General features: G+C 40.6%; 1 protein-coding gene across 1 annotated transcript in view; it reads right to left on the bottom strand.

The window, feature by feature from the left end:
- The window catches only part of lama2 (laminin, alpha 2), a 163,599-nt gene that overhangs the window by 61,015 nt on the left and 90,145 nt on the right, over positions 1-12,439 (bottom strand). Inside the window, 4 exon segments of the mRNA XM_030109644.1 lie at positions 689-825; positions 4,077-4,257; positions 5,276-5,382; positions 11,260-11,471. Coding sequence (XP_029965504.1) covers positions 689-825; positions 4,077-4,257; positions 5,276-5,382; positions 11,260-11,471 — 637 coding nt within the window.

Below are 12,439 nucleotides of genomic sequence, written 5' to 3'. Positions count from 1 at the left end.
CTGCTCCACAGTGTGTTGTACATTCTTGGTTTGCCATGTTTCACTTTGTTCTGATGTTTTTGGCAGCCATTCTGTTTGTTTTGGTCCCACGAAGATCTGTCCAGTTCCTCGTTGCTGTGCCGATATGACGAACTCGTCTGGAATCATCTGCTGTTGCTCTAAAACGTACAGTACTTTCATGTTCACGCCTCTAATTGCTTATAGTCCATCGCAACTCCTAATAGTTTCCTGTTGTTGGCTGCCTCGAGGCTCGTTGGTTAGACCGTTTCAGTGCAGAACAATCAATTTTCAAATACTTTGAACAGAGATGTGTTAGAAACAAGTAAAGGAAATGGGAAGGTTGGATTTAAAGGAAAAAGTAATGATGAGATAATGCGGAGAAATCGTTAAATACATCGTAAAATATACAGAGCTGATTTTTGGAAGTAAAATAAACCCCAAGAGAGCAAGTGGAAAGGAGCATAAGATAAAGAAAAGGTTTTTAGATTAGTTAATTTGCAGTAACATGATTTAACTGCTCATTACCCAAAATGTTATTTATTATTCTCATTCATCCATTACCACAAACAAATTTTCACAAAGTTTGGAAAATTGACAAAATGAGCTAGGATATTGAGTGAAAAAGTAAAACGTTTCACTTCTAAATCAGATATGCAATGCATGCTATGTTGGGAATACAAGTACGTACCTTGCATCCAGTCACGATGTCGTGGCCCCAGTGGTTGGGAGCGCAGCGGTCGCACCGCTCGCCGATGGTGTTCGGGGGACAGATGCACTGCCCGGTGGTGGCGTCGCAGTTGTTCCCCACATGACTGCACTGACAGGCTGCAGGAAACACAGAAAAACACATTTCATTACTGCAAACCCTTTGTGGGAAATGTAATTATGGGATGAACATGGGAGGGGGGGGTTTAGAGTTTGGTCCTTCTTAGCTGAAAGTTAAAACAAGAAACAAGCAACAAGAAAAGCTTTTTTTCCAATATGCTGAGTTCATAGCACAAACTCCTTACAAGGAACTAAAAAAAGAAATAAACTTCCAGGCTTTCCATTGGTGAGAAGTTTATTGCCAAAAAGTGTTGGCCCAAACACAAATGTCCATTCTTTTATGTTTTCTAAAAAAAAAAAAAAGCTACTTATATGTAAGCAAACATAAAAAAAAGCATTTTCTTCTCCTTTCATTAATTTGTGTGTCTTTGCAAGCTGAGTTTCTCAATGGCATTCTGAGGTAAATCCTGGGTAGACATTAAAAAAATAGGAATATAATTGTTTTGACCTGAATGCTGCACTGTGTTGGCGATCTTGATATGGATCAAAGAAAATGATCCCATGCCTTTTTTGTATGTCTGTGTTTTCCTTTTTGGCAAACTTATCAGTGCTCTTCTTGGCTGCTAATTGTATTTGGCATCAATAATGTTTTGCATTAGGAGCATTGTGGGAAATGCTATTAATAATTCTTGATCTGCGGAGATGCAGAATCCTCTTCGTGGGACTCAACAAGTCTGCAGCACCTCATTGCCACGATTTTAGGGCCCAAGAATTGATAATTTAAATGTATTTCTTCATTAAAAAAAAACATGTCTGCAACTCCAATTGCTCAAAACAATATGTGGTTTTCTCATGTTACCTCACTCTGGCCACTGAGAAGCTGGTTCTTCCACACAAATCAGGACTGGAGCAGCAAACTCCCAGAGCGAGTAGAATTTTAATAAAAGTAAAAACAGAAGTGCACGTTCTAAAAATGGCACTTCCTCTAACACCTATTTCCATACGCACACTCCATTTACAGGAATATCTCCGACGTGAGAAAAGTTCTATAAAAACTGAAGCTACAGCAGCATAATTTGGCCCAACCTTGACCTTTAATTTGAGGTGTGAAAGAAGACACAAGGCTTGGCTTTCAATTCCAGCAGACCTCACATTAAATCACTGCGTTTGAGAAGAAATGTGCTTCCAGTGCGGAAACAGAGCACCTGAAACGTCCATAATAAAAAGCACAGCACTGATCATGAGGTAACATTGTGTCAGTGAGCAGAAACAGACAAAAAATGAAATAATAATGTTGTGAGCTGCCGGCTGTTTCTGTAATTTGCACATGTGTAAACAGACGGTTCAAACACTGCTCTGTTTCTCATAGGATTCATTTTTAGCATACATATAAAATACAGAAATACATATTTCAATACATCTGATCAGATTCCTTTCAAACCCTCCTTCATGGACACCCTGGACATTTAATATTTACAAGCTGTTTTGCTTATTTAACAGCAAAGATTGTAAATAATTCAAAGCTAATGTTATTTTTATTCTGTGTGTTCAAGCTTTAAATATGAAGAAAAGTCACATCAATGTGCCACTAATTTCCCACAGTGAATTTTTATCTTTAAAAATTCTTTTAGCTGGCCTACAAAGTTTGAATTCTCCATTTTGTTCCTTATTGCTTTTCTCCTGCAGTCTTTACTTTGTTTCTATCGCTGTGTTTTGATACGATCATATGTCTTAACAGTATGCAGAGTTTGAGAGTTTCATGCCTGTTGGAGGTGAAGTGAATAAATGGTGAAAAAAAATCACCACGTTCATTAACCTGAAAGAAGGTGGAAAACAACAAAATATGATGATTTAATGATTTCAAACTTTCAGGCCCCACAACTGAACACAAGTATCTCTCCTTTTGCTAATTACATTAATAAAATGATCACTTGTCTTAAAGACTCTGTTCCAGTAAATGACATTCACAAGTATCTATGATGGAAAGAGTATAAAATGTCAAACTTAAGAGTGATTAAGCTACAACAGTAAAGCCTGATTGCCAAAATTTACCGTTTAAAGGTGCATTAAGGAGTTTTTCAACTTTAAAAATACCTATTTTCCACCATAAATATGTTACAAATATTCAATGATGTGTACAATGTGCCCTGACATATTCATTCCAAGTACCTCTAACAGCGCTAAAATGTCACTTGAAAGTTGCGGTGCCGGTCCGGCACCAGAATTTTTTTGGGGGAGAATTTGAAAGGAATGACGTAACGCGCGCTCCGGCCGGCCTGATTGAGTTAAGTTTCGTTTTGTCCGCCATTACTCCGCCAGATGCTTAGTGAGCAACAACTGAGCAGGAGCTTCCAGAAAGTAAGAAAAGACCAGCTGCTAGCACTGCCACAGCTCCAGCACAGACTCCACCAGGTAAAAGAAACTGACATTTTACTCGAGCGCTACTAAAAGAGCGAGGAAGGAGCTCCCCTCTTCCGTGCACGCAAGCCACAGGCACGAGTGTTTCACTAAGCTGCATTACGCCCAAGGCCTGCAGGGGCCGCTGTTTCGCATAAAACGTGCAAACTCCTTAAGGCACCTTTAAACAAAAAACTTATCAGTGGAATGCCAAGTGATTGTATCAGAAGTCCAAAGCTTTTTATAAAATAAAATTTGAAGAGTCGATTTACTTTTTTGTCAAGTGACTCCAATTTGAGTTTACATCAACGTCCATGGAGCTGGTAATTCTTCATACAGAAATATGTTTTTTATTTAGTAGTTACAAGGTAATTATGCTTGGCACTGATCTCAAATATCATGAAATTGACCTATAAATTTATTTATTTTTTATATTTGTGTTTTCTTTTTATGGGGTCCCACAGCAAATCACTGCAACTTTGTGCCCCAAAGTTTTTGTGGTTTTTGCTTTTTAACTGACTACTGATTGTTCATCCAAACTGTACTTTAAATTACTGCAACAAGAAGCAAGTGCCTGTTTTTTTTTTCTTCTTTTTTTTCATCAAGGCACAAATGTTTCAACGTTGTCCTTCCTGAGGGCTTTGAAAGATTCCCCTTTGTGTTAATAAAGCGACGGCCTCGTCAACCTGAAGAGATGCGTGTGCAATTTCTAAAATAACAAATGCTTGAAAATATGACTCCGTCTCAGACAATTGTTGTAAACTTCAAATTAAAAAAAAGAACAAAGCAGCAGTTTAAAAACGACAACGCTTCTCGAGCGCTGACGTTGCTTCATTACAAGTGACTAGCAGGACAACTAGTTTTGATTCCCATGAGTGTTCAGTTTCAAAGAAGAATAAAATGTCCGCTCTCACGTGTGCAGCCGCCCTCCAGGAAGTTGAAGAAGCCCCGTGAACAGCGGTCGCATTTGGGTCCGGAGACGCCGGGCTGACAGCGACACTGACCGTTCTCATCGCAGTCGAACGACTTCGACCCAAACGAGTTGCAGTGGCACGGCACACACACTCCGCCTGTGGTGATGCCGTGAGTCTGAGCCTGGTGAGACACACACACACACAGAAAGACACGGCACTCAGTCCAGGTGAAAACTTTCAGAAAAACCACGTTGCGTGAGAAGCACACACTCGAAAATCACAGTGGGAATCCACATGGATTTATATGTAATTATATTTCAGTTCAAAACACAACAAAAACAACTCCAGTGTTAGTTAAATCATCCGGTCGCTGACATTCACAAACTCCCAAATGTCTGAAACAAAATCCACATTCACATTAAAATCAAAAGAAAAAAAATATGAAAATAAAAAATAGCTTCTTGCAGTTTACCTCAGGAAGAAAAAAAAAACATGAATTTGTTAAAACTATTGACATTTACAGTCGTAAGTGCCAACAATCACCCTGAGCCACCTATAGAAGTGACATTTTACATTCAGGAACATTCCCAAATGGAAGGAAGGCAAGAAGAGTCGCATTATTAAAACACACCTCTCTTCCCATGCAAAGCTTTTAGAATGAAGCTTCTTGAATCACAACATTGCCAAGAAAAAAATGACAAGGATGAAAACGGATGCACAAAACCGCACCAGTCAAAAACACCCCATGCCACCCAAAAACACAGCACTGCCATCCTCATGCAGTGTGTGTTACCCCAGGCTTAGGCCTGTACGCCCCCCGGGGGCAGCCCCCCGTGCGGGACGAGCCGCCCCATCTCTGCTGCACGGCCTCCAGGGAGACGCGCTCCACGGGCCGCCGCGTCTCCCGCCTCTCGTAACCCTGGCGACGCAGGTCGCAGCGCCGGCCGACGAAGCCGGCGCGGCAGATGCAGCGGCCCTCGACGTCGCAGCGCTGCGAGACAGATCCGTGCTGGCTGCAGCGGCAGGGCATACACTCCTGCCGCTCTGCGTCCCACCAGCAGTTCGGCTGGGCCGGTAACAGAACGCAGGTTAATAACAAGAGAGAAAGTCCAAAGGTTTTTCAATCTTTATGAAATTTTGTCGGCTATACTTTAACTTTAATGCTTCATAATTACACCATCATCTGTCACGATACTCACCATACACTCGTCACACTGCCGGCCGACCACGTTCTCCCTGCACCGGCACTGCCCCGTCGCTCCGTGGCAGACCTCGGACACGGAGCCATTGGTGTGGCACAGGCAGGCTGCAGCGCAGGAGGGGGAAGGAAGAGCGGCATATTTAAGAATGAAACAAGTCCAAAGTGTGTTTACTTCACACCACAGTGCGTCGGATAAGAGCTTAGATCCTGCTTAAGGTCTTCTTCCGGATTAGCCGTTGATATCCACTCTAATATCCCACTCACTCTACTTTAGAGAAAATCTTCTATTGCCCAAATAGATTCTTCAGTCTAGTGGGCTGACTTAGTTTTCGCAGGCTTTACTTTGCACAGAAACCGAAGAGAGAAAAAAGAAACATTTAAAAAAAAAAAAAAGTCCAAGGCAAAACAAAAACAGCTTGTGAGCAAAAGCTGCAACCACAGACAGTGGATGAACAACTTCACAACTTTTATTCGATACACAGATACATATTTTTCTTTGTAGTTTTATGCAATTCACTGTTTACTTGCACTAAGAAAACCAAAGTGTGTGCAGATATTTGAAACTTGCATTAAGTTAGCTTTTACACCGGAAGTCCTGCAGCAATCTCGAGTCGAACCAAGATTTACAGCGGATTACAACATGTTTTTAATGAGAATTTTCTATATTTAAGTACATAAAATAAAGGATTATTTTGTTTAACGTGTTCCAAGTACAGTACAGCAACCAAAACAGGGAACTGATTAAACAGTATCAGCCAATCAGAATGGCCGCGTGCAGGTCTGTGATTGGCTGGCTCTTTGGCACATTTGTGACGCTGTAAAAAAGTGGAGCAAGCGCAGAGGCAGAGTCGAGCATGCACAGAGAGCCATTGTTGAATGTGAGCAAGAAAGATGGAGCGAGTAGAGAGCAAACAACAAAACACAGCGAATGTGCATAACTGCAAAGAGCTTTTATTCTGAAATTTACACAAACCCTACTCCCACATCAGATCTTTTAGGCCTACATTTTTTTTTGTTTTTCATCCCATTTAATTATGAAAACTTTACATGACATCAACTTTACTTAAAACGCATTTTGCTTAATTTTTAATTCTCAGTGGAGGAAAACGACACACCCACATACGGCAATCAACCCTTTAGATATACAATTAAAGACTTGAACATAACAGCTTCCATCTGGTGAATGGGCTGTCTCTCTCACACACACACACACACACATATATACACACACACACACACACACACACCTCCTGCCATTCTCGCCTGGTAGATGTAAAGAGACAGAAGGACAGACCTGACTGTGGGATGGGAGGTGGGAGAGAGAGAGAGGGACAACAGATGTCCACACGAGAACACACACAGAGGATATACGGGGAAAATACACACACACGGTACACAACATACAGTAGATTCTGCTTCACACACACACACAGAAAGGCACGCATGGCCTCCCACACAGACACTCCAACTCCACTGCATACATGCAGATTTGCACACCCACAACAACGCCTGATGGAACCCACGACAAAACATCCACATACAGCCTGTATGTGTGTAACGCCATCATCCAGTCTCTCGGCCCCCCAGCTTCACCCTTCGGGGACCATCTGGACTCTGTTCTGTCACTTCTTACAATGCAAGCCTTGTTGTGAGATAAAATGTTACTTTTTGCCGTGTTTTTTTATTTCCAGTAATCACGGTAAAGATATTTTTAACTCCGACTTGAAACGCGTTATGTTGTGTTATTCAGCGATCAGCGATCTGTCACATCAATAACCAGTGGGAGTTGCTCATTGTGCGTCTGCGATACAAGGCGCTGCGTGTGCTTTTTAAACATTTTAGGCATTGTTTTGTCAGTCAACCAAACATTTTCCTTGTGCTTTTCTCATGTTGCTGTGTCAATGTGCTCTCGAGTATATCTCACATTTCCGCTACGGTGTCTTACAATGAACAGGCAGCCATGCGTTATGATGAATGTGTTGCAGAGTCAAAACCTGAACTAGCCCCTATTCAAATGCAGCATTTGTGCATTTTTTGTGCATTTTTATAGAGATAGAGATAGAGATATACTTTATTAATCCCAGATTGGGAAATTCAAGTTTATAATCTGCAGTTTGCTTGTTTTGTAAGCATGCAGCACACACATGCTACTCAGTCCATCACAGGGCAAACACAGAAACAGACAACCACACACACTCACATTCACACCAAGCGGCAGTTTATAGTCATGCATGGTTTTAGACTGTGAGAGGAAACCAGAGTACACGGACGAAACTCATGCACACATAGGGAGAACATGCAAACTCTACACAGGAAGGTCGAGCTGGCACGTGAACCTGGACCTGTGAAGCCAGATTGCTAACCACTGTCCCACCATATAGCGCTTTATATATACAGCATTTTATTAAATATAAAATATGATGAAAAAAAAATCTAATTTCTTTATTAAAATTTCAAGAGAATTTCACAAAAAGTGCTTTGCATTTTTTTTCTACATCCTCTCTACACTCCTAAGAAGAAGTGTTTTGAAATATAATGTGACGCTTGCAAAAAAGGAATCTTGCAAGGCTCACTGGGTGTTTGAGAATGAAGCCAAAACATTAAAACCATCTTGATTCCGGCTTTAACTTTAAGGATCAAAACCTTCTACAAATGTTCTATGACTTGGTTGTAATGTTATGGCTTACTAATGTCAATGTAAATGTTTGCAACTACGCTCGCTTACATGCAGGCTGAATAATCCCATCACTGTTTAGTGGTTGTGTGTTTAGTGTGATGTGTGCCTTATTTAACAACCTTCTTCCTCACTACCCTGATGACTCCAATGCAGAATTTGAATAGGGGCACCACTATGATTGGATGGCATCCATCAGATTTTTATGGTCATTTAAATTTGCTTCATGTTCGTGGAGAACATAGAGGGTAAAGATGTGTGTACTATCAGGTAGTACAAGATAAGTACAAGATATTACCTTGCTGTCTTTTCTGTTAGTCTCAATCACTAAAGGACATCTGGGCTTTTCAGTGACTTTTATTTTCTACAGTCATTACTGGAAGCTGCCACACACACACACACACACTTCAGAGGGAACACTGGACACTGAGCAGATCGAGCGGCAGAATCCAGGGTTAAGCCATTTCACTGAGGACGACTCATGAAAGGTGAGAAGAAAAGTGTTTCTCATTTCCTTTATACTTTCAGAGCTCAATATAGGATTCAAACCGGTAACCTTCCAACCACAAAAACTTTAAAAATAAACCCTGTGGTAGCCTTTAGCAACGCCTTAGAGCCACCTTCTTTTACCTGCAGCTACATGGTAAAAATGTTGAATTAGGATTTCTTTTTTTTAAAAAAAAAAATCAGCTGGAGGAATCTGAGTGACTATATATATTTCGAATACGGGCATAAAGATAATATGTAAGACACGTTAACCCCGAAATAAGGCGAAATGAATTGAAGTTTGGTCTCCCTTTTGACGGCCACAGTTAAATCATAAATATTTGGGTTTAAGTCCATAGAGGCTGTATTGATTGGTGAGTCGTCTATATTTGAGTTTTCAATTAAGACTGCTGCATTTTGGTTTTTCTGTCTTTAATAAAAAATGCTATTGAGGGTTGCTGGAATGGTATACTTATTCTCAATTAACCCTTTCCAATACAGATGTGATCTGATATGTTATCTAATCATGATTTCAATATTGAACAACGTATTTGTCATTATCATTCTGACCATGATCAGCCAGCCAAATTTTTCTTTTTTTTTTTTAAAGCATTTTAACTCACTACGTATTTGAGTCCTCATTACTTTGAGTATCAGTGCCTCTTTTACAACCAGTCCATTAAGGAAGGCAAATTTAGAGCAGTGAGTTTTCCCAAAGACCCCAAGAGTTTATTGATCAGCTGTTTGAATCACCCATGAAACATTTAGTGAGTGTCAAACACATAAAGGATAGAAGAAAAAAGAAAGAATAATTACATTATGGGATTATTAAAAATCCACTAAAATCCCGCTGTTGGACAAATGTGCGACGTTGCGATTCAAATGTACCTTCAGCACCTTTCAAGCAACTTTTTCTCAGCGAGAGGAATGGTCATAGCAGTTCATCTTCTTCAATTTATTCCCGAGACAAACTGCTCTGCGGTCACGTTCTGTGGCAAAATCAAACCATTTTCTGTTCTGGGACGGAATTAAACTGAACCACCAATAACACAGAGGCACGGCGGCTGCAGCAATAATGGCCGAAGATGGAAACACTGACATGAAAAGAAAAAGTAAAGGATTTTTACAGTCTAATAGTGTGCAAATGGACTCGGTCTGAACTCCCCTGCTCCACTCAATAAAATTCATTAAGACTGGGAGTGATGGAGAGAGCCAAACAGACAGAGGGAGCGAGATAGACGGACAGAGGCCGGGCGCACGCCGGAGAGAGAGGGACTTGTTGTGTTTTAATAATTCTTGGTGGTCTTTTGTCATTCGTACAGGATCAATAACAACCCTCCATCTCCGAGACACAAGCAGCCGATCAGCACTGTAGGAGAGCAATAGATCAGGCTGATTAATCAATAACCATTTAGCTGGGTGGAGAGGGGAAACAACTACAGAACAATGAACTATCAAATACACATTAATACCCTCTGTCAGCTGCTCTACCTGCCTTTGTGCCGGCCTGACAGTTTTATCTGTCTGTTTATCAGTCCGCCTGTCTGTCGCTCAGTGTGAGGTATCTGATAATCTGTCTTTCTGTCTGCCTCCTTTTTTGTCAACAGCACAGGTTTTAATGAAGATTTTCACAAACAAGAGCCATCTGTATGTCTGTATTCCCTGCCATCTCTTTTTTTTTTCCTCTGCTTTTCGCTCTTCTCCTCTATCACTTTCTTGAATTTTTTTTGCAGGTACAGCTTTTATTGTCACTCTTAAGCACAGCTGGCAGCCAGTGGGCTGCTCCGACATCGCACCTCCTACCAGCACAGCTGCTTGTCCACGCACACACACACACACACACACACACACTCCAGATGGTATACTTTCTACTCTATATTTGATTTTTTTTTTTTTTTTTTTTTTTTTTATTATTAAAGCTATCACTGAGGTAAAATTGACTTCCATAAGAAATCTGTGTTATTGGTGATACATCCAAACCGCACTGTGAGCTTTTTTATAACACTTCACATGAGAGACTTTTTTTCTCCTGAAATACTCGGTTTTGCTGATTGCAGGCTATAGACTGTAGACAGTGACACATTAGCGGCGCTGTCAGCACCGCGCAGGTCAACGTGACGACTGATTCACTCGCAAAGTCCAGTTGAAATTGGATCTCATCATTGGGAACATGTTAGTCATTTTCATGTTATGAACCGATTACATATATACAGTCTAATGTTGTTATTACTCGTGAAGTAGACAGGAGTTTAGAGTAATAGTAAGACAGCTGCTCTTTACTGAAGAAAAAGTATTTATGTTGCAAATGATAAAGCAAGAGACAGCATGTAAACATGTAAAAAGAGAAATATATTCAACATTTCCAATGATATGAATAGGAAGCCTTGTCAAAGCCTCGCCATTGCTTATAAAAAGCCTAAATTGATTATTGAATTCCTTGGAAGTGGGCTGACATCCACTCTTCAGCAGGTCTTGGCCTGTTTATTTAGAGAAAACACGTTTTGGATGGCGGCTCTGAAATCTCCACAATTAAATTGCATTGAAAGTGCGTTCACACCAGCTTGTTATAATCAAATCAGATCTGCCAAGTCTGATTACACCAACTCCAATGTGAAATCCACAACACTAATTTGAAGTAAGCAGCTAATATTAACCAGCACTTGGCTGCATATGCATGTGGAAGTGATGGGCATTGATTAGGTTGGCATGAAAATCACTGGGTATATGTAACAGTGTGTGAGTGTGTGTGTGTGTGTGTTTTTTGTTTTGTTTTTTTTACATCTAAAAAATATGGATCTAAAACGGTAAGTTCAATTACTTACGTTGGCAGTTTTTCGCCGTTATGGCGTCTCCATAATAACCCTCGGCACAGCTGTCGCAGGCCTCGCCACCATAACCCTGGCGGCACCGCAGACACTGGCCTGTGATTGGGTTGCAGCTGCCAGGTACGGATAGATCCAGGTTGCCATGGCAATCACAGGGCTGGCAGGATCCCCCCGGTACGGCGGGCTGGCCGTAGTATCCGTTGGAACATCTAGGAGGCAGCAGAGATAATTCAGCGTCATGTTGGCAGCACTGTAAACACAATCAGTTGCCTGGGAGTCGGTGTTAAACAGTTAATGATAAAAGAGATCTGCAGGAATATGTTTCAGGCTGCAGCCTTTTATATCTGGAATGACAAACCGCACAGGCGTCAAATCCGAAGAGGCAGCAAAAGAAAACCAGCAGAAATTCTGCAGCATCAAGGTCTTCGGCAGGTTTCACTGTACGACCCGTCACACTTCTGAACGGAGAGAGTGGCAGCTTTAAAAAGAAACTACTCAGCTCCTCCCAGAGTGACTGGGCTGAAAACGACGGCTTCATGATGAATCTCCTGTTTTGTTTTGTTTCTTTTATAAACACACCAATGGACTTTAAGATATCCATATCTTAAAAATTCTCTTTCTGATGTGTATTATTTCTGTAACAAACACACACACGGAGAGCTAGAGGGCAGCACAAAAGCAAGCATAAGTAAATATCCTAAGTCTTTAAAATTGCATCTAAAAATATTGTAAGATAGCACTATAAGAAATTAAAAGGAAAAGAAAAAAAAAATGAAGAATGAATGCCTTCAGGCGGCTTTAGCCAAAGGGAGTTATTTATATTCAGGTTTAATGAAACCAAAACATTTATATCCCTGAGTTACATTTCATGTGACACAAATGCTGCTTACTATTTTCAAGTGTTATTCACATTTATTTATATATTTTATTTTCTGTAGAAAATACATTTAAGTCGGAGGAAGGCACATATTTTTGTGTGAAGAGACGTACCATTCATCCGATGAAATGCCAAAAAAGTGTTTAATTTTTTTTTTTTAATGAAGAAAATTTCCTGAAAGAAAGCACTAATAAAAAGAGACATCCTTTTGATAGCTATCATTCACGAGGATAAAGATTTAACGGGATTATTAGGACCCTTGAGCAGATACAAGGACACATATGTTAACTGTCAATTCCG

The sequence above is a fragment of the Salarias fasciatus genome, chromosome 15 (genome assembly GCF_902148845.1).
Source record: "Salarias fasciatus chromosome 15, fSalaFa1.1, whole genome shotgun sequence".
Taxonomy (NCBI): Eukaryota; Metazoa; Chordata; class Actinopteri; order Blenniiformes; family Blenniidae; genus Salarias; species Salarias fasciatus.
The sequence above is the reverse complement of the archived record's forward strand: the minus strand, read 5'-3'. Positions and strand labels throughout refer to the sequence as shown.